The sequence below is a fragment of the Vespa mandarinia genome, chromosome 9 (genome assembly GCF_050613455.1).
Source record: "Vespa mandarinia isolate Hongniang chromosome 9, ASM5061345v1, whole genome shotgun sequence".
NCBI lineage: Eukaryota > Metazoa > Arthropoda > Insecta > Hymenoptera > Vespidae > Vespa > Vespa mandarinia.
In genome coordinates this window covers 8310001-8330000 of record NC_140818.1, presented here as the reverse complement: position 1 = coordinate 8330000, position 20000 = coordinate 8310001, and the positions used below count along the sequence as shown (strand labels likewise).

Genomic DNA, 20000 nt, shown 5'->3' with positions numbered 1-20000 from the left:
CACGTGAATTAAAGAAAAAAAAAAAAAGAAAAAAAAAGAAAAAAAAGATATTGTGTAAAACGTATCATCGAAAATGCTTACGTTTATATTCTTACCGATATCACTTATTCGCGCGCGCAAAGAAAAAAAGAAATAAAATAAAATAAAATAAAATAAAATAAAATGAAAACACACAAGAGGAAGAAGAAAAAGAAGAAGAAGAAGAAGAAGAAGAAGAAGAAGAAAAAGAACGGAGAAAAAAAATTCGTATTTAATCGCTAAAGAAAAAAGAAAGAAAGAAAGAAAGAAAAAAAAAATATTCGTAGCTCGTAACACATGTAAGAAAAAAAAAAAATAAAAAAGAAAAAAAATAAAAAGAATAAAAAAAAAATAATAATAAATAATTACTTGTAAAGGACGCTCGACGTATGTAATAGGATCGTTAAAGGGTGTTACAATTGAAGGATTTGTCGATAGCACGTGGATATATAATAGTTGGCGCATACATGAAAAAGGGGGAAAAAAAGAAAATAAGAAAAAGAAAAAAAACAGAGCAATAAAGAAAGAAAGAAAGAAAGAAAAAAAGAAAGAAAAGACAAGAAGGAAGAAAGGAAAATAAATGTTGTCATACGCTCTCGCATTTTCGAACGTTGTATTATAAACGGTATTAAAAATCATAAATCGTTAAGGTCATCATGTTCGGACGTTAATGAATTTTTCTATGGGTCGTTCTTTATAAAAAAAAAAAAAAAAAATGGGCGGGACGTGTGGCGAAAAGGAATTAAAATTTTTTTTCGTCGTTTACGAATAAACGAGTACACATATGTATCATCATCGATGATATATTTTTATCGCGTTTCGCTTGCAGATCTTAAATTAATCGTAATTTTCATGATACCGAACGAGCAGTTCGCAATAATAATTGTATCGCGTGATATACGCACATAGAGAGAGAAAGAGAGAGAGAGAGAGAGAGAGAGAGAGAAAAGGAGAAAAAAAAGAAAAAAAAAAGAATGAAGTATAGATAATTGACTGAATTGATAAGATGTGGATGAAGAATGAAGGATGAAGGATGAAAGATGAAGATTTTTAAAAAGAATAAAAAGAAGAAGATGAAAGACGAAGATTTTTAAAAAGAAGAAGATGAAAGACGAAGATTTTTAAAAAGAAGAAAAAATAAAGAAGATGAAAGACGAAGATTTTTAAAAAGAAGAAAAAGGAGAAATTTAAGAATTCACGTTCGTTTTGGGTGAAAATGAGAATAACGTCCTATATTTGTTATACGTCACGTCAATTTCGATGTCAATGTCGTCCTTCGTCGCTCATATACGTAATATACGTATAATATTTTATACTGAGAAAATTGGTAAATAATAAGATTTTAAATATGGTTTAACTTAATGATATATATTAAGCAAACACACGCATATATATATATATATATATATGTGTGTGCGTGTATGTATGATGTATATGTGTATGTCTGTGTATGTGTATGTGCGTGTGTATGAGCGAGTGATTGAGCGTGAAATTAGACGAAGCCGATAAAAGAAGAAAGAAAGAAAGAAAGAAACAAAAGAAAATGAAATAACATACGCACGTGCAAAAATAGAAAAGAAACGAAAAAGCAAAAGTAAAAAAAAAAAGAAAAACAGAAAAAAAAACAAGAAAAAGAAATGGCGATGGAGAGCGCCAGTTAGTAACGACATCTGGCGATCGTTTCGCGAATCTTCGAAGAACCATTCGAATTCGGGAAAAAGAAAAAATGAAGGAAAATTAAGGACTGGATGTAATCCCGTTCCGAATTTATATTTTTAAGATTAATTAATGAGAGAAAAAAAAAAAGGGAAAATGAAAAAAAAAAAAAAAGAAAAAGAAAAAAAAGAACAATGAAACATAATTCGAATATATTCGCGAATAGATCGTACAAGCGCGTACAAATTGTACTCTCGACGAAGGCCTCGGAAAAAATATAATATATATACATATATATAAATATATATGTACATATATTATATTTTTATATCGGATATATATAGATATATACACATATAGAATCGTAAGAAAGTTTTTTTCCTTTCCTTTTTTCTTTTCTTTTCTTTTTTTTTTTTTTCTCTTTTCTCTTAACGACTAAGATCGAACGGCGGAGTACCTATACACACGATACCGATGCGAAAATATAAGGATAGAAAGAAGACATATCCATTACTTACATTTAGCTTTTGAATCCTTCTTTTCCATTCATTCATTCATCCTTCCTTGGATCATTTATTGTTGAAATCAAAGCGCCGATAAGTGTCGCAAAAAGGTTCTTCATTTTTGAAAATGTCCGTTTTCCACTTTGTGTCCATTCTTTCGATCACACATTAATTATTACACACAGAGAATATATATATATATATATACACATACACACACACGCGCGCGCGCTCGCGTATACACACATCATCAGAAAATCCTGCGTATATGAATTGTATTATACAAGAGACTACATAAATATAATAATCTTACGTTTTTGTAGTCATCTACACTATAAAAATTGAAATTCGTTGAGAGAGAGAGAGAGAGAGAGAGAGAGAGAGAGAGAGAAATATTGACGTTTTTACAATCGATCATTATTATAACTAGAAGTAAAAAAGAAAAGAAAGAAAAAAAGGAAAAAAAAAGAAAAGAAAAAAAGAAAGAGAAACAAAAGAACAAAAAGTAATAAAAGAATCGTTGCAGTCGAAGAACATCTCTAGCAAAGTACGTATGAAAGATATAAATAATACACAATTGAAAATGTTTTTAGATAACCGATATCGACAATCCGTAATGTGTATATACCTTTTAAGTATCTTCGAATATCACGTTTTTTTTCTTTAACGGCATCGCGAAATATCCAGATAGCTTTCTTTTCCTTCGAAATTCAACGGCAAAAGAAATTCACCACGATTGCAAACTAATATATATATATATATATAAAAAAAAAAAAGAAATAAAAATAAAAATAATAAAAAGTAAAAAAAAAAAATAAAAAATAAAAAAAAGAAGAAAAACAAAAGAAATGAAACGATTGTCGCGGATGACTGGAAGAAAAAAATGACGATCGCGACTACAGGAAGCAAAAAAGAAATGACGATCGCGACGATAGGATTTTAAAAGAGCGCGAAATTTCAAACGAGTACCAATACCATTCTACTGGGTGGTACTTAAAAAGCGCACGCAGCAGCTATTGTTATATTAATTCAGCTTATGTCCTGATCACAAGGATGAAAAATAAACGTGTACAAAGATAATTAATCTTTTACTTAGTTAACGAAGGAGAGAGAGAGAGAGAGAGAGAGAGAGAGAGAAAAGAAAGGGAAAAAAATACTCGTTGATACGCGATTGAAACTTTGCAAAAGAAAAAAAACAAAAAAAAATGAGAAGAAACGCAATATCCTAAAATCCGTTCTAACCTTACTAATCGAGACGCTGGTCGTCTTTATGTTCTTCAAACACAAGGCGCTAAATGAGAATAGAAAATATAAAAGAAACAAAATAAATAAATAAAAATACAAATAAAAATACAAATAAAAATAAAAAGATAAAAAAAATAATAAAAAAAAAAAAAAAAATAAAAAATTAGTCTCGCAAAGAATATAATCCCTTTTACGGCACAATAATATTAATTATATTAAACATTATATCATTTTTAATATTAACATTTTTTTCATACTCCACTTTGTGCCTAATTCACTTTCTTACATATACTATCAAAATGTGTCCTGGCTAATATAATGTTCTATTTACATACACATATAAATAATCTCTACAGGACTGGCCTGTGATATCCTGAATACATTTAAGCATTAAGTATCTCAAGATTTTACTGGATTATCCTAAATTATTACGTCAAAAAATATATCAAAGAAATAGTACTTAACAACGATAAATGGAAGCTTAAATAGGCATATATATATATATATAAATGAAAGTGTATATATATATATATGTATATACACCTTCATTTCTTGGCAAGATTTAAACTATTTTGAAACGGAAGGATTATTACATCCATTGATTATTCAAGAACAAAAAAGAATATGTCCAATATTTCTGTTGAAATTTTTTAAAAAAGCTATATATTATTTGCATTAGATATAATCTTATACGATCATATGTATCATATTATAATTGTGAATGCGAGTGAGCAAAAGCCATGGTGAGAAGGATTTTAAAAGATATGTCATTTATGTCAGATAACAATTTCGTAATAAATCATATATGTTCAGTATGACTTTTGTTTACAATTTTTTTTTTTTTATATCGATACAATTAAACATTTCTATTACATATTGTCTTGATCATAATGAAGCTATAACGAATTTGTTTCTTTTGGAGAGATCTTGTATTTCTTTTTTCCTTTTTTTTTTTTTTTTTTTTTAACAAATATGAATTATTTATGATATTAAAAGTATAACCTATATATCATATTTACAATGCGATTGAAATTATGTATTGATTTAATATAAATAATTATAAAGGTGTTGCTAATGTTTTCATTGTAGATATTAATTCGTCATATAGATCCTTATATTCAGGATGTTCTTTGATAAGTACCATAAGGCTACCACGTTTTACACCCATAGCAGTACCGATATCCAATCTAGAAGGAGTATAACAGTATGGAATATCTTTATCCTCGCAGACGATTGGTAAATGACACATTATCTCTATTGGAAAAACATCTCCGGCAAAAATGACTAATCTAAAGGATTTAAATTTATAAACGTTATTACGTATACATTATTAGAACTTATTAATGAACCTTTTGTTTGTTTTTTTTTTGTCTCACCCCTTTTCCCCTTTGCGTATGTGTTTCTGCACGTCTTTCAATCCATTGCGTAGATACGTTCTATGTTTTGATGCTGTAATAAAATATTTCAAATTTATCGTAGAATTATTGGTTAATATTAGAAGAGGATAATAAAAAGAAACATTAAAATTACCTTTTTTTATACATTTATAAATTTTCTTCGCCAATTTTCTCGATGCCATTGGTTTAGCAATAGAATTAACATACTTCAATTTATCTTCATAACTAAGTTCTCCTCCTTCTTGTAAACTTTCATCTACCTCCATTTTAACAATCGATTCGTTCATTATTTTAACAGAAATTAATATAATTCCCGAACTAATATATTTTTAATAATATTTTTCTCGCACTCTCTTTCCCTCGAACACGTGTTTTGTGCGTCTATCTGAACTATCTGTTTGTAAGATATGAAAACTACTAAATTCAACCGAAGCGACATCTATGAATGGAATTTGACAATGGCGATAAATTCAAAATTATTTCTATCGATATTCTCACACATAGATTTGTTTTTATTAATAACTAATACCAATGATAATTTTAATTAAATATATTTATTATATCATTTGTTTGATATAATACGCACAACAACAACAATAACAAAAAATAGATATTCTTGTTATCGAATTATATATTGGTATTGATGATCTTTCAAAATCAGCTGTCCGTCAGTGGTGCCAACTTTATCAAATGATATTAAAAAAAAAAAGACCGCGGATATTTATTTGCTCTTAATTAACAAATATATATATATATATAGATACACATGCAGTAATATATCAATATTTATAAATAATAAAATAATATTCTACAAGATGAAACAAATTCATTGATAAATCGATAGAATTGTTTGTATCTAAGAGGAATATAATGTTCTTTGTGTTTGTTAGTACACTGTATATATACATATATATATATATATATATCCCATAATGCGCAACATACCGTTGACAATGGGAATTTTGAAAAATGTCTTGCTTTGATCGAAGAAGAATGGTAGGAGAGTGATAATTAGCGCGTATCGGTTGTGTATATACACCGCGGCGCCACTGAACTCCAGTGTAGCAACTCATCTCGTATTACGATCGTATCACGTCGTCGTTTCTTTACTCGTGTCTCGTGAAAGCTTAATCCTATCGTAAAATGCCTCCGAATTTGGACGATTGCGTGAAAATGGCGGAATAAAATGGCAGGACGTAGATCGACTTTAAGCAATGTCGAATCCTTATCGGGATCAGGAAATACTGATCCTTTAAGAGAATTATTCGAAGCCTGTAAAACTGGTGATCTTACGAGAGTTAAGGCGTTGGTTACACCAAAGACAGTTAATGCACGAGATACCGCTGGACGCAAGGCCACTCCACTGCACTTTGCAGCTGGTGAGCTCAATCATATCGTGGACAAATGAATGATCCTTTGTTTTTATAATACCATTTTGACAATAAATACATTTACCAAGAGATAAATGTCGTGTGGTTAATTTTACAAAAAAAAAAAAAAGAAAAAAAGAAAAAAAAAATTATTGACACGATATATAACTCGAGCATTTTTATAAAATTTTTTTTTAATAAAGTAATCGTCTTCGTTGCTTTTCTATATTTTTTTTCTTTTCTTTTCCTTTTTATTTCTTACTTTATTTATTTATTTATTATTTTTTTTTTTTTTTGTTTCCACTCGGATCTTTCTATCCTGACAGTATAATCCAAAATTTTGTTTTCATGCCATTGTTGAACAGGCTATGGGAGAATAGACGTAGTAGAGTTTCTTCTTTCTGCCGGTGCATCGATTCAAGCAAGAGACGATGGTGGTTTACATCCACTGCATAACGCATGTTCTTTCGGACATTCCGATGTTGTAAGATTGCTTCTTGAAGCAGGAGCTAATCCTAATACAAGAGATAATTGGAATTATACACCTTTGCATGAAGCTGCCATTAAGGTATTACTTCTAAAGAAATTGATAAAACGTTATTGAATTAATTATAAAATTCTTTAAATGATATTATCCCTTCTAAGGGTAAGATAGACGTATGCATAGTATTGTTGCAACATGGAGCTGATGCAAATATTAGAAATGCCGAGGGAAAGACTGCATTGGAATTGGCAGACGCTGCTACTAAGCCAGTTTTAACAGGAGAATATAGAAAGGATGAACTTTTAGAAGCTGCAAGATCAGGAAACGAAGAAAGATTATTACAGCTTTTAAATCCACTTAATGTCAATTGTCACGCTAGTGACGGACGAAGATCAACACCTTTGCATTTAGCAGCTGGATATAATAGATCTAGAGTTGTACAAATTCTTCTTCAAAATGGTGCGGACGTACACGCAAAGGACAAAGGGTATGCATAATGAATGAAATGATAAAAAAGTTTTTATTAAATTATATAGAAAAATTGAACATAGAGATTTTATTTAACAGAGGACTTGTTCCCCTTCATAATGCTTGTTCTTATGGACATTTCGAAGTAACAGAAGCACTTCTTAAACATGGAGCCGCTGTAAATGCTAGCGATTTATGGGCATTTACACCATTGCATGAAGCCGCTAGTAAATCCAGAGCAGAAGTTTGTTCTTTACTTTTAAGCGAAGGTGCAGATCCAACTCAATTGAATTGTCACAGCAAGAGCGCTATCGATGTTGCACCTACCGTAGAATTACAAGAAAGATTAGCATGTGAGTATTGTATTATATATTTATTTAAAAACTGACGTGTAATAATTTTGGTATTCTTTCTTTTTTTTTTTTTCTCTTTTTTTTTCTTTTTTTCTTTTTCCTTTATTCATTTTTTAGACGAATATAAAGGCCATTGTTTATTGGACGCCTGCAGGCAGGCTGATCCAACTAAATTGAAAAAGTATTTGTCTCAGGATGTTGTCAATTTTAAACATCCATATACCGGGGATACGCCATTGCATTGCGCGGTTGCATCGCCTTATCCAAAACGAAAACAGATTATTGAAATTTTGATTAGAAAAAATGCTGCCATGAATGAGAAAAATAAAGACTTTCTTACGCCTTTACACGTGGCTACTGACCATTCGCATTACGATGCAATGGATATATTACTTAGGCATAATGCTAAAGTAAATGCATTAGATGGCCTAGGACAAACTGCTTTACACAGGTAATGTTAATCGTTAGAAAATTCGTCGAAAGTTAATGATCCCGAATGATATCAAGTTCACCAAACTAAAAACGTATCCGTGTACTTAGGTGCGTTAGAGAGGACAATGTGCAAGCATGTAGAATATTGTTATCGTACAACATCGATCCTTCAATTGTATCTCTTCAAGGTTATACGGCGGCACAAGTTGCCGCGGAAAATGTTTTAAAAATATTACAAGGTATATAATGTCATGAAAAATATTTTCATCCTTTCTTTATATATAATTCAAATATTTCTAATTAATTCCATACGTATATTATTTATAGATCCACCTAGTGGAACCGACGACGCTGAAGCACAGCTTTTAGAAGCTAGTAAATCTGGCGATTTGAATGCTGTAAAAAGAATTTTACAAACAAATCCACATGCCGTAAATTGTCGCGATTTAGATGGCCGACACTCTACACCTCTGCATTTTGCAGCAGGTTTTAATAGAGTGCCCGTCGTCGAATACCTTTTGGCACATGGTGCGGATGTGCATGCCAAAGATAAAGGGTATATATATATATGTATATATATATACACACACACACACATACGCGCGCGCGTATACGCATCATCTTTTGTCAAAATTAAGGATAATTTAACTTGAACTTGTTTAACGTGCTTATTCTAACGTTGCCTATGATTATCGCAATTAATCCAATTTAATTTTATAGCGGATTGGTGCCCCTTCACAATGCTTGCTCTTATGGTCATTACGAAGTAATAGAATTATTAGTAAAACATGGCGCATCAGTGAATGTCGCAGATTTGTGGAAATTTACTCCCCTTCACGAGGCCGCGGCTAAAGGTAAATGCGAAATCGTTCGATTGTTATTAAGGCACGGCGCAGATGCAACTAAAAAAAATAGAGACGGAGCAACTCCTCTTGATCTAGTAAGAGAAGGGGACCAAGATGTTGCAGATTTATTATGTGGAAATAGTGCCCTTTTGGATGCCGCAAAAAAAGGGAATCTAGCCAGGGTGCAAAGGCTGGTTACGCAAGATAACATCAATTGCAGAGATACCCAAGGTCGGAACAGTACGCCTTTACATTTTGCTGGTAAGTTTCAATCATTTTTTTCGTTCGTTTCGTTCTTTTTCGTTTCATTTTTTTTTTTTTCAAATGTATAAATCAATGAGGATTAATAAAGAGAGAGAGAGAGAGAGAGAGAGAGAGAGAGAGAGAGAGAGAGAGAAAAAGAAAAGGAAAAACTTCAATTGTAATATATATTGTTAAAACTTTGATATATAGCGGGTTATAACAACTTAGAGGTAGCAGAATTTTTGCTAGAAAGAGGAGCGGATGTAAACGCACAAGATAAGGGTGGCTTAATACCTTTACATAATGCTTCAAGCTATGGACATTTGGATATAGCGGCATTACTTATTAAATATAATACAATAGTAAATGCAACTGACAAATGGGGCTTTACACCACTCCATGAGGCTGCACAAAAAGGAAGAACACAATTGTGTGCTCTTTTATTAGCACACGGTGCCGATCCTTTTCTTAAAAATCAAGAAGGACAAAGTCCAGTAGATTTAGCGAGTGCGGACGATGTACGTTGTTTGTTGCAAGATGCTATGGCTTCCCAGCAAGTAGTGCCGTCTGTACCATCGGGTAATAATGGCGTTGGTCTTGGGATTAACATTAATGGGAATGGTGGTAGTACTATTAATAGTAGACCACCTAGTATCGTTGCCGGTAATTAATACATACATATATATGCATTACAATTTCTTTTTTTTTTCTTCTTTTCTTTTCTTTTTTAACTCAAAAGTGAACAACTCTATTGATATGTTTTTTCCACTTTCCGCTTTTTTTTTTTTTTTTTTTTTCTTTTTTTTTCTTTTGTAATCAGTACCAGTAACTCCACCACCACCGCTTACTCAAGAAACAGTTATTATGCCTTCTGGAGCTGCAATGACTTTATGCGTTCCGTTAGCTCGGCCATCGTCTTGTCTAAGCCCAATGCCACCATCTGATTCGAATTCTGAAAGAGAATCTAAAGATATGTGCAAAGAAAATAATAGTTCGAACATTACGACCGTAGCGGGCTTCCTTCAAAGTCTTGGATTAGAACATTTACTCGAATTATTTGAAAGGGAACGTATTACGTTGGATATATTGGCGGAAATGTGTCATGAAGATTTGAAACAAGTTGGCGTAACTGCTTATGGATATAGGCATAAATTAATTAAAGGAATGGAAAAATTATTAACCACCGCCACGGGAACACTATGGCAACCGTCCATTACTCCTGGTACATTGTTAGTGGATTTGTTGACCGAGGATAAAGAATTTTTAGCTGTGGAAGAGGAAATGCAAAGTACCATTAGACAGCACAGAGATAATGGACATGCCGGTGGTATCTTTTCACGGTATAACATTGTCAGGGTGTGTATATTATAAAAAAAAAAAAAAAAAAAAAAAAAAAAAAAAAAAAAACTAAAAAACCAATCGATTCTCTAACATTATCGTTCATATTATTAGATACAAAAGGTTCAAAATCGGAAATTGTGGGAACGTTATGCCCATAGAAGACAAGAAGTAGCTGAAGAAGTTGGTGCAGCTGCTCCAGCATCGCCTGGAACAGGTCCTAGATCCACACCAAGTTCTGCAGTTCCTCAAGCAAATGAAAGAATGTTATTTCATGGTAGTCCCTTTATAAATGCAATTGTACAGAAAGGTTTCGACGAAAGGCATGCATATATCGGCGGTATGTTTGGTGCTGGGATATATTTTGCAGAGCACAGTAGCAAAAGCAATCAATATGTGTATGGTATATGCGGAGGTACTGGGTGTCCTTCTCATAAAGATAGAAGCTGTTACATCTGTCACAGGTTAATATTATTATTTATGTAAAAAACAAAAAAAAAAAAAAAATAACATGGTATTTATTATTTTTATTCTGTTATTTATTTTGTTTAGGCATTTATTACTTTGTCGAGTTACCCTGGGTAAATCGTTCCTACAATTTTCTGCAATGAAGATGGCTCATGCACCGCCTGGTCATCATAGTGTAATGGGTAGACCATCCCAAGGTGGTTTGGCTTTCCCTGAATATGTTGTGTATAGAGGAGAACAAGCATACCCTGAATACTTAATAACATACCAAATTGCAAGACCTCAACAAGAAAGTGGTGGAAGTGAAAGTGTTGAGGAACGGTGATCAGAAGAGCCAGGCCCTGCAGCAAGATTACGAAGCTTATGTTGCTGCCAGAGACCAAGAACACACGGTACCTTGTCTTAGAACTGATTATGACTTTATTCATTGTATTCAAATTTCTTTGATTGAATCAACAAATGTTATCCATGATAACGATAATCCAATTGACTATAAGAACTGATACAGGCATTTAATTTTCAGTATATTTTAATTATTATTATTATTATATATATATATAAACATACAAATTCACATGTGCATTGAGAATTTGCATTAGAACAGATATATTTTCCAACAGTATTATAATTAAAAATTTATTCCTTATTTATATATATGGATATCTTTATTGGGGGTGGGTGGGGAGGGGGGGGAGTATTATATTTTAGACTAAACATTTTGATTCTGAAAAGTATTTAAAATATGAGACAATATGATAAATAAATTTTCAACAGATTGTCTTCTTAAGTATATTTTTTTTATCAAATGGTATGATAATAAATGCATCAAGATAAAAAAATATATTCAATATGCAATACCTTATATATGGAGGGTGAGAAAGCATAAATTACGATTTTTTATACACACACACATATATATAAAATTAGAAACATAATAAATGTGTTTATATATATATATTCGAAATCATACATGTATTCATTCTTTTCTTTTTTACTTGTGAAACAGTTTCTCTTAAAATTTTGTTACTCGATTTCGAAACTGTAATTTGATATACTCTTCTGGGATAAATTATTAAGAAATTTCAGTTCCTCTATTTATATGAAATTAATTTATGTAAAAATGTATTATATATATACATATATATATGTATATATATATATCTGTTCTCGTGTATATAATTTCTTAGTTCACATTGTGAATTGTAAGTAAAATTCATTTCATCTAATCTTAAATTTGAGAACTAAAAAAAATATTGTTTCTCTCTCTTTCTCTCTCTTTCTCTCTCTCTCTCTCTCTCTCTCTTTCTTATTAGTATTATTATTTATTATATTTCATTTTTTTTACGATATGCATTTAATTAACTATCTAAAATCGTCGTTTAAGCATCATCGTAGTCCTTTTATAACGTACGTTTATTAAAGAAAAATATGAATATTTGAAACTCTAATTTGAATGATTGAAATGAGTTGATTCCTTTACTTTTACTAACACACAACTCTGTAAATATATTAATCAGTTTTATTCTATCCTATCCTCTTTGGAGAAAGGATGAAATAAATAAGTCTGTTAAGATGTAGGAGAAAGAGAAATGTCTTAAAGGGGGGAGGGGAAAAAAAAAGAAAAAAGAAACAAAAACAAAAAAAAAAAGGAATGAGAGACATTATAATCCTAGTAATGGAATTGAGATACTTATATGTCAATATAATTCTATTTCATAGAACACATGAAATGAATCTATTTATTGTTTTCTATAAGATTCGACTGTCTATTGCGAATAACGTAGATTTATTTTAAATTAATTAATTGTTTATAGTTACAAAAATTCCACTTTACAATGTGTGATACCAATAATACGAGGATTAACGATTAATTAATCGGGTTGTGATCGCGAAGCTTGCTTGAAATTTCCGCCACTGAAAAAACTTCCTCTGATCTCACACACAACACATTGAAAGTTTATTCGTGTGTAATACTATTATTACTACTATTACTACTGCTACTACTATTACTAGTACTAATACTATTACTATTACTACAACTACTACTACTACTATTACTACTACTACTACTACTACTTCTGTACATATTTAAGAAGCGTCTGAAAACTGGTGAAAGTCTCTATAAGTATATATACACATCATATAAAATAAAAATAAAAATAAAAAGTGCAGTTCCATTGTAATATGCATAAAGAGAATAAGATTGCGGGCGCGTACAGACATGTATTATACGTCAAGCAGCAAATACATTTTGTTGCAATTATGTCCACCATCGATAGCTTCCTTTTTAGGTGACGGTGATATTTTTATCTCTACAAATGTATAGTATATATATAATATATATATATATACACACACACATATATATACTATATATATATATATATAAGCGTTTGCCAAATGCGCGATAAAGCCGGTCCAGTAAATCCAATTTTTGTTGTAATATTTTATTTATAAATCTTGACTGATTTAAAAATAAGCCAAGGAAACATCGAAAATACTTGTGTACAATCATTTTTATCTAATTTCTTTTTAAAATTATAAACAACAGAGAAAAAAATAAATTTTCTCTTTCCTCAAGGATTTCCTTTTACGAGAAACGCAATAATATTTATCTCGATGTTATGACCAAAAAAATAATGACCAAAAAAAAAAAAGCAAAGAAAAAAGAAATAGCGTAAACTTTTGAATATTTCATAAACATTTGATTTTAATTCTTATGGATTTTGTATAAAATAAAACGAATTTATTATAATCCGTTTCAAATACAAAAAAGTAAATCCACGAGGAACGAAATTTTCAAAAGTTATGTTATAAAAGTCAACGTTAATTAACAAAATCTATGATATGAAAAAAATAATTGTGTAATTTCTTTTTTGGCTCAAAGTGCTCACCTTTGACATACACATAGACACACACAGATTATATTCTGTAATAAAATAATAAGACCTATGACTCCTTCCGAAGATGAATGAAATATTCGAGAGAGAAGTCAACCTTTATATATTATTATAATAATTTCTTTCTATATATATATATATATATATATATATATATATATAATTTCGAGGAATAAAATGACACGTCTTACAATTATTTCGTTAGAAATATTTATATATGAAATATTTTGTCAAAAATGCAATCACAAACTTACAAATAATGTTTTTGTCCAAATGATAAATATATTTATTTTCGTGAGACATGTAAGATGTGTTCAAAAGAAAAATCTCTATATGTTCAAAAAAAAAAAAAAAAAAAAAAAAATAAGATTAATTTTTAGAATTTATAAGAAATAGAAAATATGAATTTTCTTGATTATACGCAATGACGCGTGTATAATAATAATTATATAAAGTTCTCAATAATACAGGAGGATATTTGTAATTGGCCAAAAGAAAAAGAAAAAAAAAAAAAAATAATATCCAAAATTAAGACAGACAATTGTCGAAACGAATGATCGAACGGTATATTATAAACATTTTCATCGTTTCTTATAAAGGCCATGTTGCTTGGCAATAGTTAAAATTGTTAAGAGTTAAGCCATCACCGCCTACGCATATTTGAAAATACATTTATACAATTCATTTCCTGTCTGTAAATAACTTCTCGTCAGTAGGTTTTTCTTCTTTTTTAATCTATAACTAAGATTACATTAATTTTTCTTTTTTTCCTTCGAATAGGAACGTTCCAATCGAATACAACAATAATAATAATAATAATAATAATAATAATAATAATAATAATAATAATAATAATAATAATAATAATAATAATAATAATAATAATAATAATAATAATAATAATAATAATAATTATCGAATTTAATAATCAAAAGAATTTGATTGTCACGATCAAGGACGTTAATATTGTATCGATGAATTTGTTATTATACAACGAAGAAAATATGACTTTTGTAAATATTCCGGAGACGTATAAATAACGTTCGTCTCTCATATTCCTGCGTCGTACTAATTCGATATTAATACAAAATATATACAACGATATTTATCTAATTGCGAATTAAACCATATCGGGGCGTTCGATAAAAGAAAAAAAAAAAAAAAAGAGAAAAGAAGAAGAGGAAAAAACGAAAAGAAAAAAAATTAAAAATACCGCAATTTTCTATATATCGCACATCCGATATGATACGAAATACTTAATAAATATTGCGCCATTAAATTCCGTTTAATACGATTGGCCGTTTGAAATTTACATGCGTTGCAATTTGATAATAATATTTTCTTTGATTATATAAAATTTATAGACTTTCTTTTTTTTTTTTCTTTTAATTTTTCTTTTTTTTTGTTTTTCTTTTTTTTTTTTTTTAATAGATTATAACATTGTAAGAAAATTCAAAAGTAATCGTTAACAATTTGATAATGGTCGCCGAACCGGATTGACTTTTGCAAGAGGATCGGACTGGCTTCTAGCTAAGAAAAATATATGCAAAGCCGGTACTTGACTGGTAGTGCAATACACACGTCTATACAATATATGTGTATATATATATATATATATATATATATATACCATATATCTTGCCTATATATTCTGTAAATACCGGATTATCGATATGTCGTTCATGAAAAACAAAGAAAATGCTATGACAGCTTACAGAAAATAATTATCTTGTTACATTACATCGGAATAATATTAATCGTATTTTGAATTGGTAAATGTTTATAATCAAATTCAAACTGCGTACACAAAATATATGATGCAAGTATGACCGACATATTAAAAGTAACGAGATAAGGGTGCACGTAATTGATATCCAACGAGGGACTCACGCAATATGCATTTCTCATTGGAACTTCTTTGCACCATGTGTTTGTAGTATTACCAGAGGGCTACTAGTTACTTAACACGCGACACATATATATGTATATATATATATATATATATATATATATATATATATATATGTTTTTAATATTCTTAAATATACATTTAAAAAATAAATAGCGGGCAAGTTCCGAAGTGGATTAACTTGCGGATAGACGGACAGAATGTACGGATTCTAATGGAAAATAACACAGGATAAAGAAAAAACATTAAGAGGTAAAGAGTTATTATAAAAAGGCACATTTCGTTCGTTCGTTCCTTTTCAATAATTTAGCCCAGGCACTATTCCGCCGATCGTCGTCAGTCAGCCATACTCTTGGAATCAATTCTGTTGCCAGCAGCAAAGCGAAGTTGGAAGAATGCGAGGAGAGCACGTGGACGAGCGAGGTATACGATTGGCCGATTTATCGCAATCACGTGAAACTCACGAGGTTGCCGGGTGGAGCATGCGCACTACCCACGCCGGCTCGGTCGCGCGCCGGCTTTAGCGGCGGGGTGATGGGCCAAGTGGTGGGGGAAAGCTCGCGACCGGTAGGTGGCTAGGTGGTGGGGGAAGGATCATCGAGGTAGCGTGGGGAGATCAAAGCGTTTCGTATGTCAGACGTGAAGCGAACGTGGAGGTGGTCGCATCGGGCGGACTAAACGTATTTTTATTACGGTCGCGCGTATATATATATAATACACACACACACGCACATACATACATATATACATATATAGACACGAAAGTAACGAGATAACCGATAACACGCATCTACAAACGTAATAATTTTTTCGAGGTACGAGATTTTACTCGTGATGTTGAGCCCGTACCAAAGGATAAACGTCGACGTCCTATCTGTATTCTTCGTCGTCGTCGACACGTGAAAGATTCGTACGACGACGAGGAAACGAATTTTAACAACACGATCGTTTTAATTAAATACACCATTTTATATTTCTATCGATTATAATTTATATATATATATTTCTATTTCCCTAATCTACGAAAACGTGAGGAAGGGAAGAAAAACATAAAGGGAAAATAAAGGAAGATCTTTGAAGTAATTCTATAGTGTATTCGCACGTTAAATATACAACAACGCAAGAAATTATTCATCAGATATATCATACATGCATACATGTATATACATATATATATATACACATATATATCCTTCGAAAGATGAAATTGATAAATTCGAATGAGATAATTGTCGCATCGTGTTGTAGTTTTATGAAACGTACTCCAAAGAAATTTTAATAACAACAACGTCGACGCGTTGTCCACTGGACCAAAGCTCTCCGGGGGAAAAAAAACAAAAAAAAAAAAAAAGCGAAATAAGAAAAAAGAATTACGGGAAAGCGTGAGAAATAACGCGCTAGTTCGTGAGTGCGTGTGAAAGAGAAAGAGAAAGAGAGAAGGAAAGAGAGTGGAGCCTAGACACGTTTACTATCGGGAGAAGATATCGGAAAATACAATATATATATATATACACACAATATATATATATATATATATATATATTTTCCTTTCCATTCAACGGCACCTTTGGCTACACCGGTCTCGCTTGACGTAAAGAAATACGTAAGTAATTTCGAACGAATTTTCTAAATATTTTTTATTGCATGGTTAAGGATCAAAGGGGCGTAGAACGATAGAAGGAAACGTTTAAGAATCGTTCGTAAGCCGAAAGGGTGGTACTTCTTTCGTTCTCAACCCTCTTTTTCTTAACCACCGATCGAACATCTTGCGTAACACATGAATTATATTACGTGTCGTATTATGCATACGTTTTCTTCTTCCTTTTCTTTCTTCTTTTCTTTTTCTTCTTCTTTCTTTTTTTTTTTTTTACTTTACCTTTTTTCTTTTATTTATTTATTTTCTTCTTTTTTCATTTTTTACTTTACTCGCTTGCGCGAAATTTTTAACATACGATTGTATTATTATTATTCTTATTATTCTTATTATTATTATTATTATTATTATTATTATTGTTATTATTATTATTATCGTTTTCAGGAGTATTCATAATAAATGTCAACATAATCAATAATTATTTTAATACATATACTATCGTTTATATTCATATCTAATATTCAATCATGATTATATAATATCGTATGGGATTTATGAAATTCTATGTGATATACATATGTGATAACACACATATATATATATATATATTATATATCTTTTTCGTGATTTTTCTTTTTTTTTCCCCTGTCCTTTCTATTATATATATATATATGTATATACGTACATATATACGTACGTCGTACTTCGTTAAAACATGAAAATGTAGCTAAGCAAGCGTAAAGATGGCGCCCGTAACGTATAATAAAAGTCTCGAATGTGAAGAAGCACCATGACTTTCTTAATAAACGTGTCATGTGGTATTTTAAGTGCTGGTAAATTTATTCGAAATCGATAACGTTCCTTTGATATGATGTTTAATAAGAAACGTTCCATATTTCGTTGATAGACGAGTATAATTTACAGGCACACATAAATACATGCATATATATATATATATATATATATATATATATATCTCTGCAATTATGTAAATATATTGTTTATATATATATATATATTCACAATTATGAAATGGGTCGAGAGAATCTAAAAGTAAATGTTTTCTTTTAAAAATATGTGTGCACATACGTAGATACGTATAATACATATATACACATATAAATTTCATAGTGATATATTTATAATACAAGTTGGGCCAAAAGTTCTTATGTTAGTAGTTTCATAATTTAAAAAAAGAAAAATTCTAACCTAGAGAGTCTCGGGAAGGTGTAAAATTTATAAGGCTCTCATGTAGAACCTTTTGGCCTATCCTATAGTAAATTTTAAGGTTAGGAAAAGAAATGCGTTGAGTTTATCGTAAAGGTAGGGAGGGGGTGAGAGTTAATTATCCTTTGAAATTTATTATTACAAAAAATATTTATATAATTATTAATTTAGATTTCGTAAAAGAGAAAATAGAACAAATTCGCAAATTGATTATTTTTAACGTTTCAAATATTTTTTCAAGGCCTCGTTCGTTTCTTTATATATAGATATATACACATACAGATTCACAGAACAAAATATATTACAAGTCTTTCTTTCTTTCTTTCTGTGTGTGTGTGTGTGTGTGTGGGTGGGAGAAAGAGAAAGAGAAAGAGAGAGATCATAAATAATCATTTGACCCAGTAGCCTTCAACGTACGGATGGATGATCCATCCTTGCCATTCTCGTTGAAGATCCACCAGTTTCATTTTTAGGATCTCATCATACGAATATAAATCTTTTAACACTTACATCTACATCTACAATTTGCGATTGCGTATTAATAAACGTTTGCAACGTCATTATCTTTTTCTTTTTTTTTTTTTTCTTTTCTTTTTCTTTATGTATTTTATTTTTATTTTTATTTTTCTTTTTCTTTTTTTTTTTATTTTATTAATTCATTTATTTACTTCCATTTTTGCTTGCTTTCGAAAATGGATTGCAGAATTATATATCCGGGCAAGTTAAGAGTTTGTTCTAACGGGATGAGAAAATTAAATTTCAATATCTTGTACACAATTTGAAGTAACTTCTAAACCAGAATAACGGTACTCCCCTCGTCCTCGTCGTCGTAGCTGTTGACGTTGTCGTTGTTGTTGTCGTCGTCGTCGTCGTTGTCGTCGTCGTCGTCGTCGTCGTCGTTGTCGTCGTCGTCTATGAAAATCTTGAGTACTAATCTCTGTTACAACGTAAATACATTAGTGAGATTAGGAATAGAGAATGAAAGAAAGCAAAAAAGAAAAAAAATATGTTAGAAAAAAAGAATGACAAATAATTTTTATTACGTTAAATACGTAAAATAATGTTCGCCATTGTCCTAGATCTTTTAATTTAATTTTTTCTTTTTTTCTAGATCGTATCGAGGACGATCGATGTGATCTAAATCGAGATCTTTATCAGAATAATAAATTCATCGTATTCCAGATATTTTATCGTCAAGTATATATATATATATATATATGTAATTATTGATAGTTCTTTTTTCTCTCCTCTTACGTTTTTCCGTTCTTCGTTCCAATTGTAAATTAAATTTCTTTTTCTTATCACTGTTATCACGATCGAAATGATAAAAAAAAGGAGAAATGGAATCGAATCGAATGAGTAAAAGCAAACACAATATCGAATATTTCCATTTGCGTTTAAACTTATATATCGATACGCATATGGTTGAGGGTTAAGAAAAAAAGATTAGTTTAGGAAAATTTCTCTTGTCATTTACATAATACAAGACAAAAGTCGTTTGTATTTATAAACAGATTATTAGATATAATCTAATGTATCACGTATGTACT

The 20000-nt window shown here is 30.4% G+C and overlaps 4 protein-coding genes across 12 annotated transcripts in view; 3 read left to right on the top strand and 1 right to left on the bottom strand.

The window, feature by feature from the left end:
- The window catches only part of RhoBTB (Rho-related BTB domain containing), a 25606-nt gene extending 22289 nt beyond the window's left edge, over positions 1-3317 (top strand). For all 7 annotated transcript variants that reach the window (XM_035862620.2, XM_035862619.2, XM_035862621.2 and 4 more), the window contains one exon: positions 1-3317. This exon is cut by the window's left edge and continues 4547 nt beyond it. The gene's annotated coding sequence lies outside the window, so the exon portion shown is untranslated.
- Positions 3318-4154: 837 nt separating this feature from the next.
- Positions 4155-5306, bottom strand: NHP2 (NHP2 ribonucleoprotein). The gene is made up of 3 exons (XM_035862642.2): positions 4953-5306; positions 4799-4871; positions 4155-4711 (listed from the first exon to the last, which is right to left on the bottom strand). Exons 1-3 carry the CDS (start codon positions 5104-5106, stop codon positions 4480-4482), a joined length of 459 nt encoding a protein of 152 aa, XP_035718535.1. The 5' UTR covers positions 5107-5306; the 3' UTR covers positions 4155-4479.
- A 479-nt stretch (positions 5307-5785) lies between these two features.
- Tnks (tankyrase) lies at positions 5786-11489 on the top strand. 3 transcript variants are annotated; one of them, XM_035862613.2, is made up of 12 exons: positions 5786-6198; positions 6555-6757; positions 6835-7160; positions 7241-7494; positions 7612-7945; positions 8044-8165; positions 8254-8482; positions 8647-9032; positions 9225-9677; positions 9835-10370; positions 10467-10816; positions 10905-11489. In XM_035862613.2, the coding sequence occupies exons 1-12, from the start codon at positions 6006-6008 to the stop codon at positions 11143-11145; spliced, it is 3627 nt and encodes a 1208-aa protein (XP_035718506.1). In that variant the 5' UTR covers positions 5786-6005; the 3' UTR covers positions 11146-11489. The 3 variants fall into 3 exon arrangements, with proteins under 3 accessions (XP_035718506.1, XP_035718505.1, XP_035718507.1); XM_035862612.2 differs by having other exon boundaries at positions 8035-8165; XM_035862614.2 differs by lacking the exon at positions 9225-9677 and having other exon boundaries at positions 8035-8165.
- Positions 11490-16246: 4757 nt separating this feature from the next.
- The window catches only part of Gbs-70E (Glycogen binding subunit 70E), a 40200-nt gene continuing 36446 nt past the window's right edge, over positions 16247-20000 (top strand). Inside the window, exon 1 of the mRNA XM_035862637.2 lies at positions 16247-17232. The gene's annotated coding sequence lies outside the window, so the exon portion shown is untranslated. The remainder of the gene's footprint in view (positions 17233-20000) is intronic.